General features: G+C 40.9%; 1 protein-coding gene across 3 annotated transcripts in view; it reads left to right on the forward strand.

Annotated features, from left to right (window-relative positions):
• The window catches only part of KLHL13 (kelch like family member 13), an 80914-nt gene that overhangs the window by 47486 nt on the left and 18101 nt on the right, over positions 1 to 15327 (forward strand). For all 3 annotated transcript variants that reach the window (XM_018558993.1, XM_018558992.1, XM_018558991.1), the window contains 4 exons: positions 98 to 239; positions 2534 to 2666; positions 5761 to 5957; positions 11760 to 12555. In XM_018558993.1, coding sequence (XP_018414495.1) covers positions 98 to 239; positions 2534 to 2666; positions 5761 to 5957; positions 11760 to 12555 — 1268 coding nt within the window. The remainder of the gene's footprint in view (positions 1 to 97; positions 240 to 2533; positions 2667 to 5760; positions 5958 to 11759; positions 12556 to 15327) is intronic.

The raw sequence follows: 15327 nt of genomic DNA on the forward strand, positions 1-15327 counted from the left end.
TACTCGTTTTTATAGCATGGAGCTATATTTCTGAATTTACATTTTTATGTAATTTTTTTATGTGTAAAAGTTTAGTTGTGTTCCAATTTTATTTTAGATCTTTGGTAGAAGAGGAGGACCCTCATTTGAAAGTCTCTCTTGGGAACACCGATATGGGTGTGTCTGCTCACCTTCAGTCTTCAAAGACGGGCACAACTCGCTTCTTCACCAGCAATACTCATAGTTCAGTGGTGTTACAGGTAGGTTATCTTCGTAAGTGCTCTAATCCTTGAAGGATATCTAAACTCAAGAACAATAATGTAGTATAACATATAAGTCCTTGAGTGCAATTGCAGCATTTTATTCCTTTGCAGCCAGGGTTAGCGTAACAGCTAGGCAGAAAGCAGCAAAAGGCCAGGAATTGCAACCCAAATATTTGTTTTGTCAAAGGTTTACATTAATCATTAGAATTCATTAATATATAGGTTTTACTTGTTTTGCTTCTTACCAGCTTTGTGTTTAGTTCCAGAAAACCAGAAGAAATGGGATTAACAGTTTCAGGGGGGACACTGTACCTCTAGTTAGGTGTCTGAAATAAGAACTTTATGCATTACTCCATAGCACGCAATATCAATTTAAACTTTTATTTTGCAGCTTTCACATACACCAGAACTGTTGAAGAAAAAATAAAACTGATAATTTAGGGGCAGCAGTGCAGTAGCAACTTTAAGAGTCAGCTAAACTTTCTATTGAAAGAATTAAAAAAAAAAACGTGGTTCATCTGAGCTTTAGGCTAGGTTCAAACCTAGGCGACATCTCACCGTGCGGCAATCGTGTCCAATTCTGCGTGGATTGCCGCTCGTTCAGGAGTCGCCAAGGTGTTAACTGATTGCGCTGTGGGTGCTATTCTTTTTTAATGGCACACCAGTCGAGCCGGGGGCGGATCGTGTTTTCCGTTGCGATTCTGCCCATGCTTCCGAACACGCTGTGCGTCGCAAAAAAAGTAACGTACCCTTTTCTGCGATTGCCGTGCGGATGTCACCCCATTGAAATCAATGGGGCCGCGCAGCAATCACTGCCTGCATTGTGCAGGATCGCGCGTTCCGGGTGTCGTGCGATGTAGTGCAGGTGTGAACCTAGCCTTAAATGCATCTCATTCTAGCATGTTGAAAAAATTGATCTCCAGGTGTCCTCCGGGGTGTAGGTAACACATGCGTTCTGTGGCTATTTGAAATGTATTCATTGAACCCTGTGCATGAAGTGCTATTGTTGAGCACTGACAAGAGGTCCCTTGGAACATATTAAGAATAGTTTAAATTTTTATATTGCCAGCACATTACTGCTTGGGGTCTTCCTAGTTCAGACATATTTACACACTTACATGGAGGCCAAACAAAGTGTATTTCCAAATTGGGATAACGCTTATTTTATATTTGTTACAAGTTCCCATTCACATAGCATAACAAAAATTAAAAAAGAAATGCAGCTTACCTATTTTAGAAACTCTGCTGACTCCAGAACTGAAAAGTCTGCTTAGTTCTCACTGTCTCGGGGGGGGTTGGGGAAAGTTCTGTTTGTCTGTACTATGCTGGCAGATTTCATTATTACTTGTAAACTAGATGAACAGAACTATATGTCCTAACAAAGGGTTAAATACTTGGTATGTTAATGAGGGGGAACTCAGTCTGTCCTAAGTCTTTCTATTAGGACAGTCTGCGTTCCCTGTTACTGAACTTGAGTACAACACAAACACATCTAAAAGGTAAATCTTTTTTTAAACGTTCTTTTTAGATAATCTGTGAATAAGTACACGTAACAAGCATATGGTGGGGGGTTTCTCAATTTTGGCTGCAAAAGTGGAAATACACTTAAAAGATATTGCCAAACTCCCTGTGGGTTTTTCTTTGCCTCAGCCACATGCCTTTTTAGATATTTGTCTGTCCCTGTCTATCTCTATTTCTTTCCTTCCATCCTGACATGCATTTCTTAAACTATAGTTTAAGTTTTATCTCTTTTACAGCCATCGTATTTATGCAATGTAAATTCAACAATTGTGATTTGCATTAGGTCAGGTGTTATACTGCCAGATTAGCTTCACATGAACTAGAGGGCTGTAAACCAAATGGCATAGATCCTCAGATCAGCTGCACCAGGTTACAGAAGTTGGTGGTGATCCACGTAAAGTAAGAACAAGTAGCATTTACTTTACTGTTATAGCCTTTGCTTGGCATCCTATCTCTGAATGTGAAAGTTCTAAGGTATTGAGTCAGACAGTGCCCTTAGCAGATACTTACATAAAAATGGAATGGGTAGGATGAAGAAAGTTCCAAATATCCGCAAGCATACCGTGAATTGTGCTTGTGATTGATGCATAACATTTGTGTCGTCTTGTCCTATGAGTCAGCATTTTGAATGTGTCTGTGTTTGCTGTACAGGGTTATAAATATGTTGGTATTTTAGTTTATCAAAGATAATTTACACTTTTGTTCCTATCATACCAATTACATTTTTTGCTCCAGGATTTATTTATCTTGTTCCATTGCGTGTGTTTCAGGGTTTTGATCAGTTACGAATAGAAGGGTTGCTCTGTGACGTTACACTTGTGCCAGGCGATGGCGATGAAATCTTTCCAGTTCACCGAGCCATGATGGCTTCCTCAAGCGATTACTTCAAAGCCATGTTTACAGGTAATTTATCTTTCTGTATCTATCAACAATACACTTCACCAGGTTGTTGTACAAGTTAAATATTAGACAGCTCACAGATAAAGTGCGCCCTGGGACACTATAATCTTGATACAACCAGCTTTATAAGCGGATTTGTTTTCTAGTACAGACCAGATACAGTCTTAAGTAAATAGTTATTATTTTTCCTTGTTGAAGATTAATTTGTCATTTTGTGAGAAATCAAAATCCTCCATTATATTAATTATGAAAACCTTTTGTCGGTAAAGTGGACATTGCCAATTTATGGGCCTCACTTGTAGATTGTAGAAAAGCAGCTCTGTGTTGCAGTATCACATTGTTTTTATTTTTGCTTTTGACTTAAAAATTTTCATTTGGCTTTAAAAACGTTACTTGGCATCTTGTTGCTTGTTTTCCTATTGATAACAATTTTACCTCTTCAACAGAAAAATATTTTTTTTAAAGTTGTGATGCGAGAGGCTTCTTAATTAGTCAGGCAAAATTAAAACAGGCTTTTGTGGCACGATCGTTCTGCGACTGCCTCTGGCTATACTTGTCTGCCAACTGGAGACTTCCTCCCATGCACTGCTTTTAGGGCTTTTGTCAACAGGCTTTGGGCCTGTGTTGATGGCATCAGTTTGTGACACTTCTGAGATCATTCAGATGTTGCTGACTGTTGCATATGACCTGCATTTGACTTGCTTCAAGCTAATTTTGCTTTCTTGTATAGGAAACCCCTTTAAACCAAACAAAAGCTCCTCAACATAAGGCCTTCACGGTCCAGTTGTACCCTACAGCAACAATCCTAATGTATAATATGCTTGATTGTTTTGCCGAGTGCAGTAGAATGTTTTGGAACATAACGCTAATCAGATGCTTTCCACAGTGTTTAGTAGGGATGGACTAAAACTGGTTTTCCAGTAGAGCTGCAGCTAACGATTATTTTCAAAATCGATTAGTTAGCCGATTATTAAGTTCGATTAATCGGTTAATCGGATAAACTATAAAATAAAGTTTAAAAAATGGCTCCAGTGATAGGACTACTAGTTTGTATTAAGGTTGTAGTCCATCACAGGAGCAAGCTTGGACCGGTGGAAGTAAAAAAGAAAAAAAGATAGTGTGGTGTGCAATATAGTGAAATGGAAAGTGTAAAATTATACAGCAATGCATGCAGAATGGCAACGGCTATAGAGGACTACAAAACCCAGCAAAAGCACATTATACCTCACAATGCAGAATACCGCCAGCTATAGAGGAATACAACAAATCCCAGCAATACTACATTATAGCTGGCAGCATTCTGCATTGCGCTGTATAATGTACTATTGCTGGGTTTTGTAGTCCTCTATAGCTGGTGGTATTTAGCATTGTACCACTTTATAATGTATTATTGCTGGGATTTGTTGTACTCCTCTACAGCTGGTGGTATTCTGCATTGCGCTGTATAATGTATTATTGCTGGGACTTGTAGTCCTCTATACAGCGCAATGCAGAATATCACCAGCTATAGAGGAGTACAACAAATCCCAGCAATACATTATACATACAGTGTATAATGTATTGCTGGATGTATATTCCTATGTATAATATACAGCACAATGTACCATCAGCTATAGAGAAATACAAATCCCAGCAATACATTATAGAGCACCATGTGTGGGAAAGTGCAGTCTTCCAGCAACGTGCTTCTGAGATCGGACCTGTCTATCAGCAGCTGCCATACCCCCACACCTGCTCCTCTTTACTACATCTCCCCGCGTCCCTGTGCCGATCGTGGATGTGGATGGGCAGGAAATGTGAGGCGGGGAGGAGGAGCGACGTGTGGAGCGTGGATGCGAGCGGGTCTGGCAGCGGCGAGCGTGAGGTGGGGAGGAGGTGCGGTGCACAGCGTGTGGAGCTGTGAACAGGGCCAACTGATCAGAAGCCGATTAATCGATTATTGAAAAAGTTGACAACTTTTTCAATAATCGATTATAATCGATTATGTTGATTAGTTGTTGCAGCCCTATTTTCCAGTATCGAGTATGAGTACCGATAAAGAATTTTTCGGTACTCATCGATACCGAAAGCCCCATTAAGGAAGCCGGGCGCAGTGTAATGACTTGCCGCCTGCTCCATGCTCCCTCGTCACCAGGTGACGAAGCATGGAGCCGGCTTTCTGTCCTATCTGGAAGCAGAGAGGTAGGGAATGACTCGCTTTCCAGCTTCCCGACCAATCAGGAAGCCAGGCGCCGTGCAATTACGAGTCATTACACGCCAGCCTTGGTTCCTGATTGGCCGGGAAGCCGGCTCCATGCTCGCTGGTGACAAGTGAGCATGGCGCTAGCTTCCCGGCTTATCGGGAAACCGGGTGGTGTGTAATGACTCACTGCCCAGCTTCCTGATACCGGAAGTTTCGGTATAGGGGTAATTATCGGGAGCATTTGGGACGAGTACTTGCCCAAATACTCAGTATCGGCACCGATACTAGTATCGGTGCATCCCGTGTGTTCAGCAAGACATTAAAGCAGTGATGTCCACATTGGGAGTACTAATCCCATGATGCAATAAATCTTAATGGCAGGAAGCACACTCCCATCTCCTGTCTGATCACGGAGCATAGACAGATAGGACCTGAACACTATAAAAGCCTGTAATCAATACAGATGGCTTATACACAGAATCTGACTGGTTGCCCGTTAGGTGAAACCTGGAAGAATTAGGTCCAAAGCTTTTACATTGTGTAGTCATTTTATTGTGTTGTTGAACTGGGATGGTAATTATCCCACTCTGTTCTCCCAGAGTAAAATCCTCAGCCTCTGTTCTTAAATTCCAGGGTAACATTTAGCCAGAACACAATGCCACTTTTCAGCACCTTTTAGTATGTACAGTGCTTGCAAAAATGACTATTGCACCTGCAAATCTATGACTGTAAGCTCTGCATAAGAACACAGCACATAACTTTTTAATCCCTGAATAATTAACACTAGAATTTTGTTTAACATCATATGCATATTCAAGTGTCAGCTGTGTACAAAAGGCTTGCAAAGTGGTGCAATTTATTTAAAATGTGTGCATCTCAATGATAATTAAAATAGAGACTGATTTCTTGGTCTAGGTGGAATGAAGGAACAAGACTTAATGTGCATTAAATTACACGGCGTGAACAAAATTGGATTAAAGAAAATTATTGATTTCATTTACACTGCAAAACTTTCCCTGAATATGGAAAATCTTCAAGATACACTGGAGGCTGCAAGCTTTTTACAGATACTGCCTGTGCTGGACTTCTGCAAAGTGTTTCTTATATCTGGGGTAAGAGCAGAGCACTATCTCTGTTTTCTGCATTCAGATCAATGTTGTATACACACTTACTGTATGTGGAACAGCAGGCTAAATTTGTTGGGCAGAGAGCTTAGTGTTTACACGGGTCTTTACAAATACATGGTCACTGTACATTTTTTTTTGCACTCCACAGTCTCAAACACAGTAATTATTTATTGTGATCGGTCTCAGCCAACACATGCCAAGCACAATTCAGCTTGTGAATTAAATTTGGAGAGGTCCAGTATGGGGAACAAAACGACAGACCCGTATGTAGACATTAGCTCTCAGCTAGAGAATTACATTATGTATTTGATTTACATGTTTGGGAAGAACCTAAAGACTTAGGCTGGGTTCACTCCTAGGCGGCAGCATTTTTGCGCTGCTAGTTTTTGTGGGGTTTTTAGCACAATTTTATGCGCATAAATCAAACTGCACGTTTTTGTGAGCAGATTGTAGCTCATTGATGTTAATGAGCAAATGCGCAAAAACACAGCAAACATGCGTTTTCAAGCGTTTCCTACTGGGTCCATGGGGCCAAAACGAGCTGTAATATGCCAAAAGGTGAGGTGAACAGGGCTATAGAAATGAATGGGATTTTTTGGGGGCATATTTTTGTTTTTGACGTTTTTTTTAAGGCAGAAAAAGAACTACAAAACGCTTGGTGGGAACCAGACCTTATTCCAGATCTAAGTGTGCGTGTGTGTGGATAAATTATATATTTAAGAGCTTCCTCAGTTTATTCAATTTTTTTTGAGATGCGAGTAAGTCTATGCGTTTTTTAATGCTAAGGGCAGTCACCCTTTTTGTGAAAGGAAGCACATGCGAATGTTGCATACACATTTTAGGTTCTTCCTGTTCTTAGGTTACTAGCACCAAGAGGGTTAAGGAACTTGTAGGAAAGGCATTATCTGCACGTGGGTAACTTACGATCAGAGTAGAAAATTAAAGTCATAATGTTATTTGTATGAAAGGCGAATGATTGGCAGTGACATGGTTTATTCCCCCCCAGCATTTTGGGTGGCATGTTACCTAGTTTGACCTGTAAGTCGGTAATTGCATGTAGTTTTACAGTAAGTGGAGTGAAGATCACTTGAGAGAAAGTTTAACATTTTCCTAGCCCTTTCTAGATCCTCTTAAGTCCGTAAAGCTTATGACTTGACGGTTTATTATGTGGAGAAAAGCAGTTATGTAGATAAGCTGGCTCCTATCACCATTTCACCCTTCGATGTGTGTTCTGATTCTGCGTTACTGTCCAGTTTAACGGTCAGCCATAAAATGGAGCAGCATCTAGTGGCCCTTTTTATTGACATGAACATAAATCAAACATTCTTTTATTAGCAGCGTTATAATTTACTACTGGGTGGAACTGGGGGTTTTTTTTTGTTTGTATTATAAATGCTTTCATTTTACATTTTCCTTTCTTTATTTTGGACATCTCAAACATGAGAATACAAAAACATGGCATGTTAACTTCTTACTACACAATGTGTGTTTGCTTTGTTGTATAGACGTTTTTTTTTTTTACTATGCCAATTTCTTTACTCTGTGAATCACTTCTTCTCTTTGAGGTTCATCCTTCTGGAGGAGTTATGTTACCTAGTACAGAAATGTTTGTGATTGCATCTGATTTAATACATGCAGCAAAGCCTTTGGCTGCCTCCAGAGGGGCAAAATTCTATAAACTTGAATACAATTGATATGCAGGTTGGCAACAAAGTAGTGAGTAATTAAGTCTGCATAATAATGGAACCTGTTTTCCCTTGTTAATTACCTCAGCAATCTAATGTTGATTTTTTTTTTTCTTTTATCTTTGTCAGATGTGGATTTTTTCCCCCCCCCTCTAATCATATTGCACAATAGGCTGTATGAAACTGTCATCGGTTGTATTATAATTGTCACTTTAAATGTAAGGTGATTGCAATATTTGACAGATAAAATTTTAAATGTACTTCCATGTCTTAGGGTTAGTGCATGGGTATCAGTGGGCAACATGCTTCATCCACATGACCACTGTATATGGGGCTGCACTGATTCTTTGTATAGATTACAATGAAATAATCAGTATGCACAACCTGCTGTGTGCAGTGCTGCTACAGAATGTAGGTTGATACAAGTGAATAGTATTGGTACTATTCCCTAGCATCACCTTTTAAGGCCCCATTCACACCTAGGCGTATTGTATATGCGCGTCTGTCACGCGTTTTTTTTACCGCGATTCGCGGTAAAAAAGTCGCGCGATTCCAAAGGCTACTTGGCTGTATCCCAATGGAAAACGCCCTACAAAACGGCCCAAAGTAGTCCCGGGACCTTTTCAGGCGTGGGCCGTTTTGTAGGGCGTTAGGGACGGGCGGAAATACGCCTAGGTGGGAACGAGGGCATTGACTACAATGCTATTTATTTTTTTGACTGTTTTGTAGCGCGTTCGTCGAGCGTAGGACGCGCTACAAAACGGTCAGGTGTGAACGCAGCCTAAGGGCTAGTTCACACCAAGCGCAGAACAGTTACAGAATGCATCAAACCTGCATCCAATGGTATTTTGGGCTGTAGTTCACACCAGAACGTTCCGTTCCAGAGCATGTGGAAAAACTGCAGCATGCCCTAATTCTTCTGCTCTGGAATGCACCAAAAAGCATGCAATCGCATCAAATGCATGCAAACTCCCTGGAACGCACTGAAAGCCCATTTTAGGCGGATAAAAAAAAATCATAAAAAAAAAAAAAAAAATCATTAATTAAAAAAAGGCCCGAATTGCAGCAAAACAATGCACTACATAAACTCATGCAGATCTGGTCTACATTTGGTGTGAACAAGCCCTAAGCCATCATTGTACATGTCTTAAGGTGCCCATACACCTTACAATTATCTGCAGATTTTCTGTGGTCAGATGGAAAAAGTGCAACAGATTGGCTCAGGTGGAGATTACTCCATCCACACAGTTAAGTGTAGATGGAGGAATCTGTTGCACCTTTTCCATCTGACCACTGAAAATCTGCAGATAATTGTAAGGTGTATGGCCAGCTTTAGAGGAAACCCCAAATTTACCTGTGCTGCAAATCTGAGCAGTGCCACTAATCCCGCCAGGAATCATTGACCAAGTAACCCTATGATGGCAATAAATAGTAGGCACTATAGACTATCTGATCATACATGTGTTGTAAGAAGTTGTCTGCCAGCTCCCTCCCTCTGAGATGTGAGGAGAGTAGTTGCCCCCCCTTATCCCTCTCTTCTTTACCCACCCCTTCCTTTCCATTCCTCATGTGCAGTGATGACCCATTCACCAGTTTGCAACTGGAGCAAGTGCACTAAAATTTACCATACCATGTCCAAATATCGAAAGGCAACGGTTTAAATGCCTTCACAGTTTATCACTTTAGTGTTAAATGTAAATGAGGGACGTTGAATTATTTCTCTCATTCCTGCATGCGTGGTAATACCCTATATATGTTGAATTATTGTTTTACGTGTGTGTGTGTGTGTGTGTGTGTGTGTGTAACTTTTTTTTTTTTCGAGTCCCGTAAAAGAAATTGTGACAAGATGTGAGCTTGTTTCAGCAACTTCAGAGCCACCACTTACAGGACAGTTCCTGTGTAGCAAAGTGGTTAACATGCTAGGGGACTATCAGCTTGGTTAACATGCTAGGGGACTATCGTCGCTCGCTCACTTCTCGATTATGTCCCTGCAGTGACTGTCACTCACGGCTCCCTGCAGGGATTCCCCCACCTCCCCTGTCCGATCCTCTAGAGCTGGCTGGTGGAACGCACGGGAAGGGGCGGGTACAGCTGGCTTTGCCTCTAGATAGGCAGAGTCAGCTGTCAATCCCGCAGCTGGGTGGATCTCGACAGTAATGACGGGGTCTGTCCCGGCTGCGGCGGTCTCAGTATACTGTGAGCTGTAGCTCACGATATACTGAGCTGTGGGTCAAGGGAGGACGCTAGTTTGTGTCCTCCCCTGACCCTTAGGAGAACTATGGGGAAAAACACTTACCACATAGTTCTCCTTTAACTACTAAATGGATTAATAACACTAATAAACCCCTTTTGTACCAAATTCATTTTGACCTGCACAGAACTCTATACACAAACACATTTGTGTATGTTTACAAGTGTGTTTGTGTGGGAAATGGCTTCAATAGTTGTCCATAGTATGTCTTTTACACGGGTTGATGTCTGAATTGATTCAGTTCATTGACTGCTGCTTGTAAATGTGCATTTTATTGCACAATGCTTGATTTGTCAATTTTATGTTCTCGATGTACATGGGACATTGACCTGGAAAGATTGGTTTGGTAAAAGCAAAGGCGTTTATCAGTTCCGGCTGGTAGTAAAATACATGGAAGATAATTGAATGTTGTAGTGACAAGCTCAGTGTATTTTTCCACCTTTCTAATATATTTGTTTTAGGTTAGCCAGTTTATTGGAGTATGTAGTTCATAGTATACAGGAATTCAAAGCGATCAAAAGCATACACAGGAATACAATATTTAGTATGGGAAATGTTACATTTATATGGGTACAACTTACTGCAGCAGTTTGGAATTATTTTCTTGTTTAAGATGTAAAATGGTTGTGCCAGGAAGAAGAGCTGTAGATGGGTAAGCAAAGGAAAGTGAACAGTACCCAGCATGTTTCAGACATGTCAGTGTATCAACTGTGGCTGCGTTACACAGAAGTTTTTTTTTTTTTTTTAATTTAATAATTTTTGGATGTATGCAGTTATGTCAGCTTGATGCAAATTATGTTCCCAATGTATGCTTAAAACAATACATGTTGTATATAGTTTGTAATTGTGTATGTAGATGGGGATTGGGAGGGGGCAACCATATATTCTCACTCTGCTTTACAGTCTGCATCAGGGGTAGGCAAGCTTGCCACTTCAGCTGTGGAGAAACTACAAATCCCATGAGTCTGACTGACTCAGATTCTGAAAAACCGAAAGTAGGGGAGGAAGCGCCACAAGTAGAAACCTGTCTGGAGATGGGGGTCCACGTAGAGTGAGGGCCTGATGGGTGGATTATGAATGGTGAGGTGGCATAAGTGTCATGGCAAGGGTGGCCCTACTTTCTGTTTTTCTGTGACAAACGAGGGACACCCAGGTCTGCACAAACGAGAAGCAGCACACTGAGTATTGACCATGCCCCCGCCATGGGACAACTCTTTTCATTGACTCAGATTCTGACAGCCTCAGGTATGATTCGCAGAGGTAAGATATGATTTATAGTTTCCCCACAGCTGGAGTGCTGAGGTTGGGCTACCCCTGGTCTACAAAATGGTTACACCTTCCTACTTCATAACAAAATACAAGCGAGTCAGTCATGTGTAGCTGATGTGTCAGCAGGCAGGTTGAATAGGGCCGGTTAATACAGAGCTCCCTCTAGTGGGTATTTTAGAAATGCAATACGATAACAAAAAATATGGAAGTGCAAGCATGTAAAAAGATCAGTCACGTAAAATACTCAAAATATGTGCTCACTATAAATATGATGCAACTTCCCTCTACTTCTTCTTCTGTTCAAACACTTTTTGGCAATATGATTAGATGAGACCAGTTCAAGGCAAAATTTAAATTCAGTCTATAAACTACTGATGTCTAGGAAACATTGCATCTCAACCACCCATTCAATTATGTGCAACCCTTCACAACCTGATTCTGTATGCTTCTCAAAAGATGTGTACATTGTACTGTACATGTTAGTATTTCTTTATCTGAAAATGTATTTTTGTGTGGGACATATTGGCCGGCCTTCGTTATATGCTATCTTCTCACTTGTAAAATGTCCTTTCTTCATTTTAGGTCACTCTGGACAACTGCGTAGAGATTGGACGCATTGCAAACACCTACAATCTCACTGAAGTTGATAAATATGTCAATAACTTTATTTTGAAAAATTTCCCACCCTTATTAACTACTGGGGAGTTTGTGAAGCTCCCATATGAACGACTTGCCTTTGTGCTCTCTAGTAATAGCCTTAAGCATTGTAGCGAGCTTGAACTTTTCAAAGCAGCCTGCCGTTGGCTGCGTTACGAAGATTCGCGTATGGAATATGCTGCAAAAATAATGAAGAACATCAGATTTCCCCTCATGTCGCCACAAGACCTTATCAATCACATACAAACTGTTGACTTCATGAGAACTGACAATACTTGTGTTAATTTACTTTTGGAAGCAAGCAATTACCAAATGATGCCGTACATGCAACCAGTCATGCAGTCTGAAAGAACTGCCATCCGCTCAGATAACACCCACTTGGTGACGTTGGGGGGAGTTTTAAGGCAGCAGCTGGTGGTTAGCAAAGAGCTGCGGATGTACGACGAGAAAGGACATGAGTGGAAATCTTTAGCTCCCATGGATGCTCCCCGTTACCAGCATGGAATAGCCGTCATTGGCAATTTTCTGTATGTGGTCGGTGGCCAAAGTAATTATGACACAAAAGGAAAAACCGCTGTGGATACTGTGTTTCGATTTGACCCACGATACAACAAGTGGATGCAAGTGGCTTCTTTGAATGAAAAACGTACCTTTTTCCACCTAAGTGCCCTGAAAGGTCATCTGTATGCAGTCGGCGGTCGCAATGCAGCTGGTGAACTCGGTGAGACTGGAATATTTTCTCTTGTATAGTGTAATATATATAATGCTTGATGCCTGATAATGCTTGTTGAGCACTTAAGAGGAAGCGGCATCACAGTTTCTTTTTGAAAGATAATTACAAAGTTAGCTTGCTTTGAAAAGGTTAAATTTTTCCAAGGAAACTTAAGACAACACCACTTTTGGAAAAAAAAAATCCAATTGGTAAGCCATTTTGTAATTTATTGTTATTAAAATGACCTCCCCATTTCACTTTGCTGCTACTCCTATTTTTTTTTTTTTTTAAAGCTGTCAAAGCTTTTTAAGCTATCAAAATATTAAAATCAAGCTTCCTTATGTATTGCAACCTATAGACATTCCATACACCTTTGGTACAGAGAATACCCCCAGTATGTTTTCTTTCTTGCTTGTGTGATTGGCTCTCTGTGTTTCTCAGAAGTGTGCAATAGGAGTTTCATTTTTGCTGAGGCACTCTCTGAGGCCTGTAATTTACTTTTGGACCATTTATGTTATCATTTTAACCTGGTATTTCCTGGCGCCTGTGAACCTGGGATGATGGAAATATAGGAGCTGACATTTTTTTGTGTGTTTTTAAAAGGTGCAAGCCCCTAGTTTTTTTAAGGTGATCCGTGCTTTGCTACCTACTGAGTCACTGACCTGGAGCAACCATGCAACCAGTGAAGTCTGCAAACCTTTATCTTCCTGTCTCAGACATTTGCTCCATGGGGAGGCTGGACTGGGGAGGCTGGACTAAGTAGAGAAGATAGGATAAAGATGACTTCCAAAGAGTGTGATCCTTTAGATATATAATTAGCAATAACAGGTTACAAAAATACCACATGTTTACTTTACAAGTGTTGGGTTTTATAGCGCTTGGCCCATACTGTATATTTTGTAGTTACTTGGGATCTTGACATTTGTCACTTGTGCTCAGGCCTCACTAGCCGTAAATGTTTTGGTGATCTACTTTTAAGAGCTTGGATAATTGATTATGTTGTGCAGGTATTGATTAGGCTGCAGAACACAAATATGGAATTCCTTTAAAAAGAAGTGAAAAAACTCAAGATCTGCTTGTGTTCTATCAAACTTTGTGACTAGGTTGGAATGTGTGACCGGTCACGTGGTCACATATTTTAACGTAATCACACCCATTTTCTGGCGGTGGAATGTGTAACATTCAAAAGGTGACGAATTCAAACGCTTTCTCAGCTGTTCCAGGGCAGATCGGCATCGCAGATCGTATGTGCACGAGAACCGATCTGTCCTCAAACAGCTGATCGGTCCTGAACTGTCACTTGTATCTGACTTTGTGGAATGTGAGATCGAACTCACACAGTCCGATGGAAGTGACATTTCAGGACCGATCAGCTGTTCCAGGACAAATCGGTTCTCCTGCACATACAATCTGCGATGCCGATCTGCCCTGGAACAGCTGAGAAAGCTTCTGAATTCTGCACCTTTTGCCGGTAACATATTCCACTGCCGAAAAACTGGGCGGGATTACGTTAAAATGTGTGACCACGTCACCGGTCCCACATTTTAACGCAGTCACAAACTTTGATAGAACACCTGTTATGCCTGCCCCAGCTTTAGATTAGGTTAAAGGGGAACTTTTGGCTCTTAAAAAAAACTGTGAGCGGGAATGCTTTTCATTGCAGCAGAGATGTACAATGTCTCTAATGCAAAAAAATCTTTTTTCCCTGTTTGCAGACTTCTTTAGATGCAATGTACTTTCTCGGCATTCTGTGAAAGCTATGTCATGCCAGGCAAGCCAGTGTAATTGGACTAAGGTGTCTGTGTTGGCAAGGGACCTTCTGGACATCCCATCACTGGAACAGGGCAGCATTAGTTCTGCTTTGACTCTCACTCATGTAAAATAAGTGAAGCGACTTTGCTATTCAGTTTGTCCTTCCATTCATTCTTGTGGCTTTTGTAGTTCATTTTACTTTTAGGATGTGTAAATAGAAGACCTTAAATATGCTAAATGACGACTTTACTATTAATGACGACCAAAAAGAAAACGGTACAAAATGTCTTGACTGGCCCTGTAGTCTTTCCTTTTATTCTGTAGCAGTCGTGCTATGCAACTCACATTGATTTTATGCATTTCTAAATATAAAAATCATGTGTTAGAATATAAAGTCTCCAGTCCTTTGCATCTTTTTGTGTATTCTCATTAGCGCAGCATTTTAGCCTTTAGTTGTTTCTATGTATGAATGTTTTGAATGACAATCTTAAAATGGGCCTATGATTAACTGACAAGCAACTATTAAGTTGCTGATTCAACATATGTCATAAACTGATATTGTTACAGCGATTGTTGGAGAATTATGGTCTACAGTGTTAGACATCGACATCAATTTTTTCCTGTTAAATGCAGTCAACGTCCGTCTACTTTTTGATTAATTGTTTCTCCCCAGCAGACCCAGTTACAATAAACAAAATGCTCAGATTCATGGATCAACCATTCTAACTGCCATTCCACTGTCCAGTGAGACTGCCTTCGTGGCCAGTAAGGGCAAGTTATTGGCAGTCTTACAAGCCCCCCCCCATATGATAGAATATTGGTGGTGACAGGTCCTCTTTAAGGTGATACTGGGGTTGCAAAAGACCCCCAGTATCACCTTTATACTTTAAACTACAGGAGCCGAGCAATGACCGCTCAGGGAACGGAAGTGATGCAGTCTGTGTCGTTCCCAGTCCCATAGAACGAAAGTTTGCCGCTCTCACCAGCTTCCCGCCGCCACCTGGCATGTTGCTCCTGGGCCAGCATGAG

The sequence above is a fragment of the Nanorana parkeri genome, unplaced genomic scaffold (genome assembly GCF_000935625.1).
Source record: "Nanorana parkeri isolate BGI_ZX_2015 unplaced genomic scaffold, ASM93562v1 scaffold373, whole genome shotgun sequence".
Lineage (NCBI taxonomy): Eukaryota > Metazoa > Chordata > Amphibia > Anura > Dicroglossidae > Nanorana > Nanorana parkeri.